The sequence below is a fragment of the Sapajus apella genome, unplaced genomic scaffold, assembly GCF_009761245.1.
Source record: "Sapajus apella isolate SASKATOON/1434 unplaced genomic scaffold, GSC_monkey_1.0 scaffold209, whole genome shotgun sequence".
Lineage (NCBI taxonomy): Eukaryota > Metazoa > Chordata > Mammalia > Primates > Cebidae > Sapajus > Sapajus apella.
The window spans coordinates 263,217-281,340 of record NW_022437149.1 but is presented as its reverse complement, the minus strand read 5'-3'; the positions used below and the strand labels follow the sequence as shown (position 1 = coordinate 281,340).

Genomic DNA, 18,124 nt, shown 5'->3' with positions numbered 1-18,124 from the left:
TGAACTCCTGACCTCCGGTGATCCTCATGCCTCAGCCTCCCAAATTGCTGGGATTACAGGCATAAGCCATTGCACCCAGCCCAAATTTTTTATCTTTATGATTTCACCTCACATTTTTAGCTATGCTTTACATATTACTTGATTTTCTGAGATAACCCTCAAAAGCAACTGTACTCTGAGTTTCTCTTGGATTTTTTAGTCGAATAATCATGTTTTTGTTTTAATTTCAGAAAGTCTGTTTGTGCTGAACTTGAATCTCCTTAAAGAGCTCTTTCATTAAAGTCAAAATGGATTATTATTGTTTTATTTTTACATCAGGGCTCACTCAGCTTGGGTTATTTGTAGTATTCCACATGGCCTCAGTCTTGGAAGTGCTGTGAAGTAGAATAATCTAATTCACAGGCCAGTGTTCTATAGAGGTACCTAAAAGAAGCCTTTTGTTTCCTTGACTCTTTTATTCCTCCAGCCTCAATGGTAGGGAGGATCCACCTCACCTGTCTAGCTACTTCTGGCTTTTCTGGGGTCAAACACTACAGGCAATCTCATATAATGTTGTCATCCTCACTCCTGTGGCTACACAGAGCTCTTGGAGCCAAGCTCTTCTTAAAGTTCTTTGCTTTCCTATTCTTAGCTCAGAGCTTTGTGAAGCTAATCTCCAAGTGAGAAAATGAAGTTCTGCTTCCTTTCTCTTCCTTCCTTTTGGCAAGGCCAAAGACTTCTTATATCTAGCCAGCTACCTTATGACACAGAAGCCTTTTGGCTTAGGAATGCAGCTACACTGAAGTGAGGGCTATAGAGGAAGAGAGCTACGTTCAGGTCACCACCTTCCCAGATTCCACCTCATCCGTGGTCCTGTTATATATTTTTATAAATCAAAAATCAATAATACTTTTGCCATCTATAAAGCAGTCGAATTGTATTTATGCTGAACTTCCTTATACTTGATCTGTATTCTTGCAAGTAAGATAGGCTTGGAAAAAATATTGAAAAATTATTAAATCATCAATTCCTGGGAGACCGGATAGGGAGAAGATTCCTAATGAAGGAAAATCTAGACTTAGAAGTCCTAATTTTACACTAGGATAGCTCCTTTGTTTTCACTATTAATTTAGAACAGAGGCTTAGCCTTGGAGGCCAACTTTAATTTTATTGAAAAGTTTATGATTTTGTTAATTTCCTGTCTTGTTTCTCTTGCCAGGTGGTGTGGGGATGATGTGCTCACTGAGTGAACAAGGGAAGCAGCTAGCTATCCAGGTGTCTAATATCCTGGGGATGGACGTGTGTGGCATTGACCTGTTGATGAAAGATGACGGCTCCTTCTGCGTCTGTGAGGCCAATGCAAATGTAGGTTTCATCGCCTTTGATAAGGCTTGTAATCTAGATGTAGCTGGTATCATAGCAGACTATGCCACCTCCCTTCTACCCTCTGGCCGGCTCACCCGGCGTATGTCCCTGCTCTCCGTGGTGTCCACGGCCAGTGAGACTAGTGAGCCGGAGCTGGGTCCCCCAGCCAGCACTGCTGTTGACAACATGAGTGCAAGTTCCAGCTCTGTTGACAGCGACCCTGAAAGCACGGAGCGAGAGCTGCTCACCAAGCTCCCAGGGGGCCTGTTCAACATGAACCAGCTGCTAGCCAATGAAATCAAACTACTGGTGGACTGACTCCACTGGTAATTAACCAACAAAACCCTTGTAAACCTTTCTTTCTTTTTTTCTTTTCTATTTTTAAAACCAACTTGCAATGCTGTTCATGGAGGTTGCTCAGGAAGATGAGAGAAAATTAGTAGGATTAGTTGGAGGCAGTGGGAGATAGATGAGACCTCTGCTAATAAGATGTTACTTTCATTTACAATTCCTACAAATAGAGAGGCAGAATAGGTGGGATATAGAAAAATGTTAGGCTCTCATAGTTACCCTTTTAAATTTCTAAAAAATTTTGTATGCTCATAGGCCATGAGGAACATATACTTTTATTTTATGGTTCCTTGCTTTTGTTTTTGTACAAAAAATGATTTTGCTACAAATATCCAAGTAGCATAACTTCACATTGTGTTGCAAAATTTGTCATTGGTGAGGAAAACATCTGCCTAAATTACAGGAATTCTTGTATTATATAGCTCTGAAAATTCTGCCATTTCCTTATTAGTAGCTTTAGTTTGTAGTTTATGAAATCTTGAGGGGCTCTTTTCCTGGGATTTCTTACTTCTGTGTTTTGTTTTTTCCCCCTTAATTTGGTGGGAGGGTCAAAGTGAATATAACCTAATAAAGGCTTCTTAATGACAAAATTGGCATGTTTGCATGATGAAATGGAAATGAACAGTATTGCAATGTCCGGTATACAAAATAACATTTATTCAATGTAGATAAAATTACACTAGTTTAAAATGTGCATTGACTTGTATTTGTTAGTCTTTTATGTGCTCTGTTAATGTTGCTTTTTTTTTTTTTTTAAATACATGCTAGTCTAACATTTCCTGCTCTATGCCTGCATCTTTAACAATGGCCAAAGTGAAGAAAATGCAACCTTTTTTGTTAACAAGACTTGAAATGTGTACATTTAAAGCCTTTTACTTTTTCCCTTTTTCTTTTGGTGGTTGGGCATTTAAGGACAAGGAAAAATATTTTTTGGGGCAAATCAAGAGCCTATATGAGTTCTAAGTTTAAAGCTGAAGTGATTTCTAATGCCAGCGTTATATATTTGCATTTTTCACATTTTAAAGGGAGTATATATGTATGTGTGTGCACGCATGCATGTGTATGTGTTTTGCTTTTTGTTTACATCAACTAATCAAAAAGGATAATTTAGAAAATGGAGCATGATGGGAAACAGTTTTTGACTTTAAAAAACAGATGAGTTGTTTTCATAAGGAGACTCCACTGGGGTAGAGGTATTCACCTTAAAACATAGGGTGAATAGATGCTTTTTAGGCCTTTTTGTGTATATGTATGTTTGTTTTTTTCCTTTTGTTTCTAAACTGTTCATTGTATGGTTTATTCAAGGCTACATGCTTTTCTTTAGTGCTTCTGGCTATGCATTTTCTCTTTTTACATACAGGAGTTGGGTTGGGGGTGAGTTGGATGTTTTTGCTTGGGGACTTATTTAGTAGTATTGAGTCTCTTATAGCCCTACTCTTAAGCCTTCAATACTGTCCACTCTTTATATTTCTTTACTTTCAGAATTTATAAAAGCCCCCAAACTGCATATAATTTGAGCCTTTAAAACATGGGTAAAACTAATCCCACTGAAGGGTTTGGATGGTATGTTAAGAAATGGAGATGCTGCAGAGCCCAACGTAATTTTTTTAAACAGCAAGTTCCATCTCCCTACAAATCCTCTGAAGCTTTTACCCAAGCCCTGTCTTGCCTCTCCAGTGCTATTTTCCATCAGATGGACCTTAAGCATAATTTCTTGGACACTACTAGAGAGACTTCGAGGCAATAATAAAAGATCAGTATTAACCACCTATAACAGAGGTTTGATCATGCTTACTGTACAGTTTTTCCCCCGTTTTAAAAAGGAATGTAATAAAATTTGTTTTTTCCATAGAATTAAATAATATTAAAATTGAGTGAAAGGTTGATTGTTGATGAATAGAATAGCACCTCTCATCTGTGCAGTGTCTCATTTCACCTCAGAGAAAAGGATACGTAAGAGGAGTTTGTCATTTAACTTAGGATATTCTAATTGCATTTAAAACAACTTACCTTGCACAGGGTAATTGGGGGACTCACATACATATATTAGTATCTCTGACTCATTAACAGAAAGAAATACTTGGTACTTCTTTCGCTGAATGACCATACTGTGGAGGATGCATACTATTTGGTATAGACAAATAAATGAGGAAGAAAGAACTGCCTAGTTAAATTATCATTCATATGTTCATGTAGAGACCATCTGGTTGCCATGTATATTATAACACATACACTTTCAATAGTTATATATCACAGGTATGTAGATTAATACATTTAAAAAAACCTCTTTATTTGATGAAAATTTCAAGTTTGTGTTGGTGGGCTAAGGCATCAGGAAAAATGTAGTAAGCCATCTTTTAACTAATACCAAATTAACCAACTATATTATAGGAAATATGTGAAATTAGTTCATTAGTTTTATTCACTATCTATTATGCATTCACATAATATTAAAACATAGCTTTAGCAACCTGTTTCTGGATTATACACTCACACGTTAGAAAGAAAAGAACAGTAGTTATCATCTTAGATTTTAAAAACATGGATATCTTCTTGAATTCCTTCAAAATTAAGGTAAAGAATAAGAGCAAATCATTCTGGAAAGAACCTAAGGAAACAGCAGCAGATATTTAGGTGAAAATTAAATTTATTTTCATAATTGTTTAATAACTTTTGTATAATCTTCATTGCTATTATGAGAGATAAATTGTATTTATCAAATATATGTAATGATAAAATCTGAATTGTAAAATTTTTGTATATTGTTAAAATTGTAATTCTAAATTGTACTTCAAAAATAATTATTTCTGATTGTACTTATGTCACCCATGATGAAAACTGGACTATATATATACATCTAAACATATAAGTATGAACTATTCTAGTTAAAATTTTTAATAGTTTTTTTCTTTTTTGGTGCCTATAATTTCTGCTGGCTTTTCTCCAATGAACATTGAAATCTTTCTGTATGTGTTATCAATAAGAAAACTACCCTGGAACATTAGAAATACCCAACAAGAGACTTGGCTTTCATCAAGCACATTATCAGACTTTGAGAAGATATTGAAGGCATTGACTTTGAAAATCATCTCTTTTTCTCAAGAAGAAAGCAATGGAGAAGCAAATTTGCTTCATTCAGTGAATCCCCAGTTTGGGGGTTGGGGGGCTTAGAGACATTGTAAAATCAAATCTTGTGTTATATTTTTCTCCTGGCTCACTTTTTTTGAGAAGGTTTATGGGCTATTTGGCTGGTGAGACACGATCCCCTCCTAAGAAAATGTAGGTGCTCAGACAGGTAACCTCTGCTGCTACTGTTTTTATTTGTTTGTTTGTTTAATTTTATTTAAGATTTGTTTTTGTTGTACTAGGATTTTTTAAAATGTAATATATTGCAGGATTTATAACCAGGTTCACTGACTGCTTGCTTGCTTTCTTTTTCTTTCTTTTTTTTTTTTTTTTTCCTTAAAACAAAACAAAACAAAGTTTCATTTAAAATACATTTAGGCACCTTTGGAGCTTGGATTTTGGAATGTTTCAGTAGTGGACAGAAATCTGCTGTTGGAATCTTCTAGTCTTCCAGGTTTAATTTGAAATGTTTTTAGTTTTGTTTTGAATTTTTGTGTGGCATTTTATTTCCTTTATATCAATGCCATTTTGCCATGCTGTTTTGGGGTGGCTGCCTAACTCTAGTGAAAATTCTTTCTATATTAACGAAAGTTTGGCCTTTGAAAATCCTTAATGTTTTGCATTTTTTACGTTGTTTTTAAAGAAATATTCTAACTGCTTGCACTGTTACTGTTCTTTACCAGCCTTTTCAGGAGCCAAAAAAACAAATACAAACAAACAAAAAAATACCCAGAGAAAAAACTTTCCTTCTTCCCCCTTCCTGATGATGAGTGAGAAGTATTGAGAACTTTCGGGGTCATTGCCCTTCTAAACTCCCCTTCCCCCAATAATGCAGCTGTATAATGAATGGTAAATGCACCGGTTTGGATTCAGGCACAGCCCAGCCTGCTTGCAGGTAATTTAACTCTTTCTCCTTTTTTTCCACCACTAGGCTAACTTTCTTTTTTTAAAAACTTCTCCTTTATGTACTTTAAAAAGTAACCATGGGTTTGTCATAATTCTCAATTAAAAATAAATATATCTAGCAAATAATATGATTAAAGAAGAGCTTTTGGGGTAAAGTTTGACTTGGTTACGATATACTCAGGACTTTCTTGGAATTTTGTTTAGCCATTTAGATGACTCCATTTCTTGAATATATGTCTATAATTAAATATTTCGGAGTGTGAATTTTTTGGCTTTGTTTTTGTTTTGGGTTTATTTGTTTCTTCCATTGTGCTACTCTGGCTTAAGCTTTTTCAGGGGTTGGTGTTCCGAATACACAGTGAGCTCACAGTATAAAGACACGAATTAGGAGTTGACAGGTATGGAAAACTAGAGTTTTGAAAGGTAAAATTAGGTTCTAGGTTATATATATGGTAAAAACCCAACATAGCATTCGTTTTACCTTAGTGCTTCTCTTTCTGTGACATTATAAAAGTGAAAGGGAATAATAATACAAAACATTTTAGTTCTTTTAGGAGGAATGTGATTTCAGAACTAATCATTTGGGTGGTTCTAAGATACTAGTTCTAACAAGGAGATGTGAGCAGTTTCAGATAATCAGAAAATCATGGTTTAAACTTTCAAAATTACAGGTTTGAACAGATAGGAGGGCAGTTCTGAAGTACAAGAAGGCTAAGCACATTAACCAAGGACATAAATTGTCAAGGATAGGACTATATACCTTGTCCATTTTAATAGCCTTTCTGTTAGGTAATAAACTAAACTATCCTCTCCACTGTCTTTACCCCAGCCTGCCTACCCTTTCTTCTTTTTTCCTATCCTTTCTAAAGTTTTAGCTCTGAGCTTTTGTTATTTTGGGGTATTATCATCTTTCTAATAGGTAGAATTTTAGTGAGAGTAATCAGGACCTTTTCAACATATATTTCTGCATAATTTCATCCTGTGGCTTTAGGCGTACTATCCAAAGAGGCTGTACGTCCAGCAAGTCACTAGTTAGTGAACAGGAAGTCTTGGCTTGTAATGCTATTTCTGTAGCTGAAGGAAGACATGTGATCAGTGATTAACCTGTTCTGTGCTTCAGTTGACTCTTAGAAGGATAGTCATTCCCCTTAAGGATCTTACGACAAAGATATTATCTGTTGAATTGGAATTTACTAACAAAGGGGTTCCAGCTGCACTCATGCAAGAATTTGTGATGTATACTTAAAAAAAAAAAAAAAAAGGCGGGGGGGGGGGGCTTATTCAGGAGAGCCTTGTTCTCTTGCTAATATGAATGACTAACACTAGAGTATACAAACTATCTGTTGTATGAGGCATGGAGAGTTTAACAACCTCCGGTCAGCTGCCTGTTTGAATACCACTGACTTGTTAGGAATGATCTTGCGTTTAGATTTTACCATATTCATACTTAGTAGGTGAGCCTTATATAGCATATATACCTGGCTGCTATTGTGGGGTTTGGGACCATGAGGGGTGGGTGAACTGTTGTTGTTTTAGGTTTCAGTCAGACAGACATCCCTGTGCCTCAGTTCCCAGAAGCACAGCAGGCCTCTAGGAGCATCCGTGGGAACGGCGCAGTCCTGACATCACCAACTCTCCTGCTCAGGCTCATCCCATATACAGAGGTCAAAGGGTGGGGTTTGAGACTGGGGGAAGGAATGAGAAAGTAGAAGCAATGTCACTGCAGTGTCACTGTTGACTAGCCTTTAGTGCTTACGTCAGTGTTTATTTCCTGATTTTTTTAAGTTGGTAAAACTGTGCATATTTTTACCTTGATGAAGGCAGTGGGAGGGTGGAACAAAAACAAGCCATTACTGCTATTTGTAGTTCATTACCAGAGACTGTCCCTTAACAGCTAATAAAGAATAAATTGGGAACGTAGACCTAGATGACAGAAAGAATGGGAATAGAAATGAATCCCAGGATTTTTTTTTTTTCCTTGTCCTAACAAAGTGGCAGAGCCAAAGTAGAATCCCAGGATTTTAACAAACAGAAGACATTTATGCTGTGTTAATCCCCAGTTCTACAACTGCTATTATATTTGTCATTCTGTCTCCCTTTTTCCCCTAATTCTTTTATGTATGTATAGTTTGAGGAAATGTGCATTTATGGTCAGTCCTTTTTAGAGGACTTAATGAATTTATTACTCTTTTGCAAAAAATATACCCACTGCTTATATGGGCATACAAATGCTACCCTATTTTAAATGTAGGTGGCGTATGTGTTCGTGTTTTAATGTATTCAGAGCCTTGGGCAATAAGCAGTCCAGAACATTGAAAACTCAAGCAGGTAAAGCACCTAACACCCTTAGTTTCTAGAGTTACTTTAAAAAACTTTTACATTGCTGCATCTTCCACAGTTCCTTGGGTAGTCTTAGAACTTAAAATTTGTAGGAGTTGTAGACTGCCCACTTCAAATGTTAAGTTTTGGTATTTATTCATAGATTGTAGGAGTAGGTAAACAAGGAAACAGAAAAGAAAATGGCTTCTTGAGATGGCAATTGCTGAGTGGCTAAATCTTTCCACTTCCTTTCTTTTTACTTTTTTTGTAAATTTTCCTAGCTTAGCATGAACATTAGTCATACAGTGTTTGATTTTCTGTGATTGGGATTTTTGGTTTTGATTTTTGGAGGGAAGGTCTTGGAGAAACATTAAAAAGTTGGTGTATATGCAAAAATACAAAATGTTAAACAAAATAATGTTTTCTATTTAATCTAAATAGTAAGCAATATTTTTTTCTATATACCCTTCTGCTGCAGCAGAGAATTAAACTGGTAGGTGGCAGCAGAGGAAGGAATTCTTCAGATTGATGGCTACTGACTTAAAATCTGCATAGGAGAAGAGATAGAGCATGACATACCAGCTGAAGCAAGGGGGGCAAAAATGGAAGCAGGATTAAGACTCCTGGATTTTGACTCTAAATGGGTACGTTATCTTTAAGTAATCATGTGTTTTTCATCAGATGGCAATGTTATGTCATGATTATGTACAATGGCGTATAATCATAAATGCCTGTAGGTTCTTGCCTGAGGTTGAATTTAACTTGACTGGTGTACTCTCATTCTTTACTGTGAATAACAACTAATAGTATATAAGATTAGGGTTTTCTCCTCAGTATGTTGGTGTATGTGACCTTTAATTACGACAAAATTATACTGACAGTAAGTCTGATTTTTTTTTAATTTGTAAGAGAAATAAAATATGCATTGTTAATAATTTTATAAAAACAAAAGTTCTGGCCAGGCACCGTGGCTCACACCTGTAATCCTAGCACTTTGGCAGATTGAGGCGGGTGGATCACCTGAGGTCAGGAGTTCAAAACCAGCCTGCCCAACGTGGCGAAACCCCATCTCTACTAAAAATACAAAAATTAGTTAGGCATGGTGGCGGGCACCTGTAATCGCAGCTTCTTGGGAGGCTGAGGCAGGAGAACATCTTGATCCCAGGAGACAGAGGTTGCAGTGAGCCAAGATCATGTCACTGTACTTCAGCCTGGTGACAAGAGAAAAACTCCATCTCAAATTAATTAAAATAAAAAATAAAAGACTTTTTTTAATGGGAGCTTTGGGAGATAACAAAAGAATATAATCAGAAAAAAAGTATTAGGGTTGGAGTGATCTCTTCCAGCTGGCTGTCTCTAGATCAAGACTCATTTCCTTGTCACTGTGCCATGTTCCACTCTGCCATTAATTCCCACCTGCCCGTTCATCTTTCTCTCTTGATTATCTGGCTGGACTTTCCCCCTGTTCCTCTGTCTCTCCCTCTCTTTGTGCTTCTCCCTTACTCGAGTCTATTTGTAAGCTTCTTTCTCTCACATTCAGTTCTGAATTTTAATTATCCAATGTTGCAGTTTTTCATCTCTGCCTGCCTGTTTTTCCTAGGAGAGTGTGTATGTCTGTCTCTTCCTCCCTCCCTCTCTCCCCACTTTTCATTTGCATTCTTTATTAGAATTTGACTAGACTTAATAGAAGAAATTAAATGATATTTGAAAGTTCTCTAGAATTAAAGAATGTAAATTTCAATTAAATTTATAATAAGATGCAGACCTGTTTATTCTCTCAACTACTTATTTAACTGTAGTATCTGTTGTTTCTGGCAACCAAGCTGTGTAAGATCATTTGGACAGAAATGAAAGGCATATGGTTTTTATTCTTTATTTTATTTTATTTTTTAAGACAGGGTCTCACTCTATCACCCAAGCTGGATAGAGTGCAGTGGCATGATCTCAGTTCACTGCAACCTCCACCTCCTGCATTCAGGCGACTCTTGTGCCTCAGCCTCCTGAGTAGCTAGGATTACAGGTGCGTACCACCACACCTACTAATTTTTTCTTTTTTTTTGTCATTTTAGAGGGGATGGGGTTTTGCCACATTGGCCAGGCTGGTCTTGAACTTCTGGCCTCGAGTGATCCACCTACCTCAGCCTCCCAAAGTGATGGGATTACAGGCATGAGCCACTACCTCTGGCTTATTTCGACAACTTTTAACTTCAAGTTGACGCTTGATTTTTTAAAGTCTCTAATGAAATCAGAAAATGAGCAGAGCAGTCAGTATTTTTAGAGACCTTCATATTAGAGAGTGTCAAGTTTTAGTCCTATAAATGAGGGTTAAACTGTAACTGGTATAAATCTGTTTTTAGGGCGTATATGTGACCATCTTAGAAGGTTTTTTATTCTAGTAAAGTAGCACACAGATAATTGTTTTCAACTTTTAAAGATGGTAAAAACTGTAAATCTAGAGGAAGAAATTATTAAAGAAGGGGAGTCCTGACTCCTGTTAATATCTATAATAACAGAATGAGCTACCAGCCTGCAGAGCCCTGCCATAGAAGTTAGAGTAATCTGGAAAGTTTAGTCATCTCATATAATCTTGAATTTGTACATAAGGAAACTAAAGTCCAGAGAAGTTGGTGACTTGCCCAAGATAACTGAGCCAGGCCTAGGATTCTCGTCTCCTAATTGTCAGTCCAGTGCTCTTTGCATTGTATACCATGCATCCTCAAAATCTATAGTTACTGAACATGTGCTCTGCAGTGAAGCTGCAGTGTCACAAAGAGTTCAAAGTTGTGTTTGTGCTTGTGGTTATCTAAGATAAGATGGGGAGTCTATTTAAGTAAAGGATATGAAGGCAAGTTGTAGATGGCCATTTTAGATGGTTTGTATGCAGCATTGTATACATGTTTTGCATGTACATTTATTTGTTGTATATAGCAAACATGTAATTATGAATACATCTTGATTATAGGGTTTGACACTGAAAAGGTATCCCTTGCTGAATTAAAAAACGATGCAAAAAGGCGTTTGTTTTACCTTTAACTTCTGGTCAAGGGAGAAGAGGAGTGGATTCCTTATGTCTAGTATACCATTAATCCTAACCTACCTTCCATTTCTATTCTGGAATATGAATCAATCTACAAGAAAGATACTCTTTTTATTCTGAAACTCCTGTTCCTTGCAGATTTTTAGGCTAGCAGTGGGTAAGTGGATCGTTAAATAAGATGATTGTGTTTACTTGTAATAACAGGATGTATAGTAACATGATGCTAGAATAACTGATACATTGTCTAAATGTGCAGCTTACTTTTTCTTAACCATGTAAAAAGAGGAGCCCTTTATTTTTAAAAATGGGCTGAATGTTGAAAAATATCATGCATATTAGTTTGGAACATAAGAACACACTGCCTCTTTTAATGTGGTCAGTGTCTAAATTTTTTAAAATAATTTTATCTTAATTTTGATTAGTGGCCAGGCATGGTAGCTCACGCCTGTAAGCCCAGCACTTTGGGAGGCCGAGGTGGGCAGATCACTTGAGGCTAGAAGTTCAAGATCACCTTGGCCAACATGACAAAACCTCGACTCTACTAAAAATACAGAAATTAGCTGGGCACGGTGATGTGTGCCTGTGATCCCAGCTACTCTGCAGGCTGGAGCAGGAGAATCATTTGAGCCCAGGAAGCAGAGGTTGCAGTGAGCCAGGTTCGTGCCACTGTACTCAAGCCTAAGTGACAGAACAGTCATTTTGGTTAACATATAGAAATGTTAATATTTTAGAACTCAAAGAAAGTGATAAACTTGAGTTTTAATCTGAACCAAAAATTGTGCCTTCTGTAACTTACTGTAAAGTTAACCTAGAACACAAAGAGAGCATTTAACTTGAATTTTGTTTGTCTGGACATACTGGCACAATAATTTTATTTTGTGTGTTCTACAAGAAATTTTTTCTTTAGAGTTTTTCTCTCGGTATAGTTAGTTTTTCTGACTAAAATGAAGCACAATTGTTTGTATTATAGGGTTGCTAAGGAGTAATAGTACAGAGACATCTTCGTGATTATATTTTTAAAGTTACAAATATTCAGTGTCTGAAATTGGGTTTTTTTTTTTTTTTTTTTTTTTAAATATGTTATTTCTTTAGTGCAGCTTAATTCAGTCCCTGGGAGTCTGGGCACTGTGGCTCTTATCTGTAATCCCAGCATTTTGGGAGGCCAAGATAGGAGGATAGGTAACAAAGTGAGAGACCCTGTCTTTACAAAAAAAAAAAAAAAAACTAAAGTGTCTAAAATAAGTCACAAAACTTGCAGATTAAAAAAAAGGAAAAACTTTTTGGCTGTTTTGGTGTCAGCATCTTAATTAAGTGGAAAACATTATGGACCTATAAATTATGACTGCACACTCACTAGAGAGAACAATTTCCAGGGAGTTAGAATAGTTTTTCCTGAAGGAGAGCCAAATAAATTTGGGAAATAAGGTTGCTCTTGTAAAACAGTAATAGGTTTAGCTTTTATTTTCTAATGGTAAGAACATTAAATGTCTTCTAAGTCAGAATCAAAATACTTTGTTAGCTAAGCTCACCAAGACAAATTCTTTGATAATACAAAGCTGGTTGTGGATTTTGGTAGTCTAATCAATTTAGAATGTTTTATTGTCACCTTAGTTGATTTTCTGTCTTTATTTTCTTTTTGCTTTATCCAGGTTATAGAGACTTTTAAAATCTATGATGTAAGTAAGCTGTATGTGTTTTTCCCCCCTAGGTTCTTTTGAAGTAACCAGGATCTTTTTTGCTTACCCTCACTAACAGAATGGATGAAGATAGATTTGACTGTGTGCTTTTTCAAGTGGAGAATATGAATATACAGAACAAGAAAGCAATAACTCTTATCTGTTTGATTGAATCTGTTTTCTAAAATAAAGATACCATGCACTGGAAATAAGATAGCATGCAGTGTGACATGTTCTTTTGGCAGCTGTTTCTCTATACTCCATTCTATATCAGTTCACTTTGGTCCAGGTATCGACTTGACAGACACAGTGGGGGTATGGGCATTTTGAGACTCTGTCTCGAAAAAAGAAAAAAACAATTAACATGGTGCTGGGCATGGTGGCCCACACCTGTAAACTAGCACTTTGGGAAGCCCAGGTGAGTAGACCACTTGAAGTCTAAGAGTTCAAGACCAGCCTGACCAACGTGGCGAAACCACATCTCTACTAAAATATTATGTATACATACAAAAATGAACCAGCTGTGGGGGGGCATAACACCAGATAGGAGGCTGAAGCAGGAGAATCGCTTGAAAAACCTTAGTCGGGCACGGTGGCTCATGGCTGTAATGTCAACACTGGGAGGCTGAGGTGGGTGGCTCACTTGAGCCCAGGAGTTCAAGACCAGCCTGGGCAACGTGGTAAAATCCAGTGTCTACCAGAAATGCAAAAATTAGCCCAGCATGGTGGTGGACATTTGTGGTCCCAGCCACTCGGGAGGCTGAGGTGACAGGATCATCTGAGCCCAGGAAGTCAAAACTGCAGTGAGCCGTGATTGTGCCATTGCACTCTATCCTGGGCAACAGAGTGAGACCCTATCTGGGGAAAAAAAAAACAAAAACAATTATTCTCATTTAACAAATTTATTGTTAAAGCATACATGCTAGTGTCACTTTGGATCCTTCAAAAGACAGACACCAAGATGGAGTCAGATAGGCTAGAGACATATTGAGGGAAATGCCTATAGGGATACAAGGGAGATGGACCAGTAGGTAGGGAAGGCCTTCAGAATGCAATGTGCTCCTGACACCTGTGACGAAGACAGGAGAGAACTCAAACCTCAGCTGTTCTGAGAGTCTGCCAGCCTGATGAGGAAACCCAAAGCAGAGTACCTATTATGGTGGTCCTGCATAGGGCAGAGATGGCCTGACTGCTAGTCTGGAGCAGCCTGGAGAGAAACGGTTTTCATGTGAATGCTCCAACGAATCAGGAGGACTGGCAGCCAGAGGCTGGCAGCCAGGTTTGTTACTTGCGTCCAGTTTTGAGACCTGAGTGGCACAATTCCATGGTAACCTCATTACACTCCTTAACACTGCACAGATCCACTCTACACCTTTGGGTAGAGTAGATGACAAAGTACAGTTAGGCCTTCCCAGCCGTCCCCCAAAGTCTTAACTAATTCCAGCATTCACTCAAAAGTTCCAAGTTTCAAATCCAAATTCTTGTGGAAATGAGTTCCTTCTACCTATGAGCCTGTAAAAACAAGGTATTTACTTTGAAGACACATGGGGGTATGGGCATTGGGTAAACATTTTTATTCCAAATGGGAGAAATAGGCCAAAAGAAAGGGGTTACGGAGCCCATGCAAGTTCAAAACTTAGCAGGGCAGTCATTAAATCTTATACTCCATATTCCATATACAGGGCACACTGCTGCAAGGGGTCGACTCCCAAGGCCTTGGGCAGCTCCTTGCCTGTGTCTTTGCAGGGTCCACCCCTCTCAGGTGCCCTCACAGGCTGTCGAGTGCCTGTGGCCTTTTCAGGCTCAGGGTGCAAGCTGCAGGTACATCTACAAGTCTGAAGGATGGTGGCTCACAGTGCCCCAGAAGGGACTCCATGTGGGGCCTCCAATCCCACATTTCCCCTCCGCACTGCCCTAGTAGAGGTTCTGTATGCGGGCCCCACCGCTGCAGCAGGTTTCTGCCTGAACACCCAGGCTTTGCTATGCATCCTCTGAAATCTAGGCAGAGGCTGTCAAGAACCCACCACTCTTGCACTCAGGCTTAACACCATATGGAAGCCATTTACAACTTGTATTCTCCAAAGTGGTATCTTAAGCTGTACTTGTGCCCCTTTGAACCCTGGCTGGAGCTGGAGCTGCCAAGATGTAGGGAGCAGTGTCCCAAGGCTGTGCAGGGCAGTGGGGCTCTGGGCCTGGCCCATGATACCATTCTTCCCTCCTAGGTCTCAGGGCCTGTGATAGGAGGGGCTGCTGCATAGGTCTTTGAAATGTGTTCAAGGCTTTTTCCCATTGTCTTGACTGTTAACACTGGCTCCTTTTTAGTTATGCAAATATCTCTAGCAGGTGGTAGCTCTACAGCCTGCTTGGATTCCTCTTTTGAGGAAGCTTTTTCTTTCTTTGACACATGGGCAGGCTACAAAATTTCCAAACGTTTACGCTCTGCTTCCCTTTTAAATATAAGCTCCTTAGCCAGGCGCAGTGGCTCACGCCTATAATCCCAGCACTTTGGGAGGCTGAGGTAGGTGGATCACCTGAGGTCAGGAGTTCGAGACCAGCCTGACCGACATAGTGAAAACCCATATCTACTAAAAAAAGGAAAAAACAAAAATTGGCTAGACATGGTGGCAGGCACCTGTAATCCCAGCTACTCAGGAGGCTGAGGCAGGAGAATCACTAGAACCCAGGAGGCAGAGGTTGCAGTGAGCTGAAATTGCACCACTGTACTCCTGGGGGACAGAGCAAAACTCTTGTCTAAAATATATATATATACACACACACACACACACACACACACACACACACACACATATACATACATACAAGCTCTAACTCTTCCTCCTTTCCATCTGAGACTCAGCAGCCTGGATCTTGCTGTCCATATCACTATCAGCATTTTGGTCGCAACCATTTATCCAGTCTCGAAGAAGTTTCAAACCTTTCCTCATCTTCCTGTCTTTTTCTGAGCCTTCCAAACTCTTTCAACCTCTGCCTGTTACCCAGTTCCAAAGTCACTTCCACATTTTCAGGTATCTTTATGGTAATTCCGCACTCCTGGTGCCAATTTTTTTTTCAGATTGCTATACAGAAATACCTGAGATCGGGTAATTTATAAGAACAGGGTTTAATTGGCTGGTGGTTCTGCAGGCTGTGCAGGAAGCATAGCAGCATGTGCTTCTGGGGAGGCCTCAGCAAACTTCCAATCATCACCGAAGACAAAGGGGAAGCAGACACATCACATGGTGAAAGCAGTAGCAAGGTCGGGGGCAGATGCCACGCACTTTTAAATGACTAGATCGCAAGCGAACTCAAAAGACAGCATCAAGCTATAAGGGATCTGCCCCCGTGATCCAAACACCTCTGGCCAGACCCCATGTTCAGCACTGGGGATTAGAATTCAACATGAGATTTGGGTGGGGACGAATATGCAAACTATAACAGCCTATAATTCACATTTTATCATCAATGGAGCAAGCATTATTCTTGGGGCAAAACTAAGTAAATATTGTCTGTCCCAAGTGGATGCAAACCATTTCTAGTCTTTTTCCTGAGACAGATGGGGGAAAAATGCATTTACTAAATCAGTGACTGTATTATGTACCTCAGACTTAGTACTCCTTCCTACTGCGTGCAGTCACTGAGTGGGAGTAAACCAGAAAGTGGCCTCAGTGTGAGAACTGAGGTGGATCCAAACACGGCAGCTGGTCGGGCACGGTGGCTCACAACTGTAATCCAGCACTTTGGGAGGCCAAGGCAGACAGATCACTTGATGTCAGGAGTTTGAAACCAGCCTGGCCAACATGGTAAAACCCTATCTCTACTAAAAACAGAAAAAGTTAACTGGGCATGGCCGGGCACAGTAGCTCATGCCTATAATCCCAGCACTTTGGGAGGCCGAGGCAGGCAGATCACCTGAGGTCAGGAGTTCGAGACCAGCCTAGCCAACATAGTGAAACCCTGTCTCTATTAAAAATACAAAAATTAGCTGGGTGTGGTGGCTTGCACCTGTAGTTTCAGCTACTCGGGAGGCTGAGGCAGGAGAATAACTTGAACCCCGGAGATGGAGGTTGCAGTGAGTCGAGATCACGCCACTGCACTTCAGCCTGGGCAACAGCAAGATTCTGTCTCAAAAAAAAAAAAAAATTAGCTGGACGTGGTGGTGTGCACCTGTAAGCCCAGCTACTCGGGAGGCCCAGGCAGGAGAACCGATTGAACCTGGGAGGCGGAGGTTGCAGTGAGCCGAGATTGCGCCACTGCACTCCAGCCTGGGTGACAGAGCAAGACTCCATTACCCACCCCACTCCCGAAAACAAAACAGCAGCTGGAGACTGACCAGGCAACCACATTTCTCATAGAGGCCTGCCTGCCTTCCTTTCTGTCTTCCTTCCTTCCCTCTCTTTGACAAGATTTAAAAAATAATTTTCATTATGTATGCATTAACATTGTTTTACTGTGGCAAGAACACTTAACATGAGTTACACTCAACAGATTTTTAGGTGCACAATGCAGTATTGTCATCTACAGGCACAATACTGCACAGCAGAGCTCTAGAATTCATCTGGCGTAATTGAAATGTTACATCCATTGATTAACAACTTCCCCTTCCCAGCAACCAGCATTCTGCTCTCTGCTGCTATAAGTCTGATTATTTTAGATACCTCATATAAGTGGAGTCATGGAGTATTTATCCTTCTGGGATTGGCTTATTCGCTTAGCATAATGTCCTCAAGTTTACTATGTTGTTGCATATTCCAGGATTTCCTTTTGTAAAGCTGAATAATATTCCACTGTGTGTATATACATTTTTTAATCCATTCATTGGTCAATAGACTTTAGGTTGTCTCCAATTCTTGGCTAAGAATAGTGCTGCAAAGGAACATGGGAGTACAGCTATCTAAGATCCTGATTTCAAGTTTTATTTTATTTTTTTTATAAATACCCAGAGTGATATTGCCGAATCATATGGTAGCTATATTTTTGGAGCAACTTCCGTACTGTTTTCTATAGCAGCTGCACCATTTAACAGCAGGTTTTCTTTCTTTCTTTTTTCTTTTTTTGAGACAGAGTCTCGCTGTCTCCCAGGCTGGAGCGCAGTGGCGTGATCTCGGCTCACTGCAACCTCTGCCTGCTGAGTTCAAGCGATTCTCCTGCCTCAGCCTCCCGAGTAGCTGGGACTACAGGTGCCCACCTCCACACTTGGCTAATTTTTGTATTTTTAGCAAAGACAAGGTTTCACCCGATTGGCCAGGCTGCTCTTGAACTCCTGATCTTGTGATCCTCCTGCCTCGGCCTCCCAAAGTGCTGGGATTATAGGTGTGAACCACCGCACCCAGCCTAGCAGGTTTTCTTTTTTTTTTTTTTTTTTTTT

The 18,124-nt window shown here is 39.2% G+C and overlaps 1 protein-coding gene across 1 annotated transcript in view; it reads left to right on the top strand.

Moving 5' to 3' along the window:
• The window catches only part of RIMKLB (ribosomal modification protein rimK like family member B), an 83,234-nt gene extending 70,263 nt beyond the window's left edge, over positions 1 to 12,971 (top strand). The window contains exons 4-7 of the mRNA XM_032270377.1: positions 1,174 to 5,716; positions 7,979 to 8,690; positions 11,096 to 11,240; positions 12,792 to 12,971. Coding sequence (XP_032126268.1) covers positions 1,174 to 1,662 — 489 coding nt within the window. The 3' untranslated portion in view covers positions 1,663 to 5,716; positions 7,979 to 8,690; positions 11,096 to 11,240; positions 12,792 to 12,971. The remainder of the gene's footprint in view (positions 1 to 1,173; positions 5,717 to 7,978; positions 8,691 to 11,095; positions 11,241 to 12,791) is intronic.
• Positions 12,972 to 18,124: the final 5,153 nt, after the last annotated feature.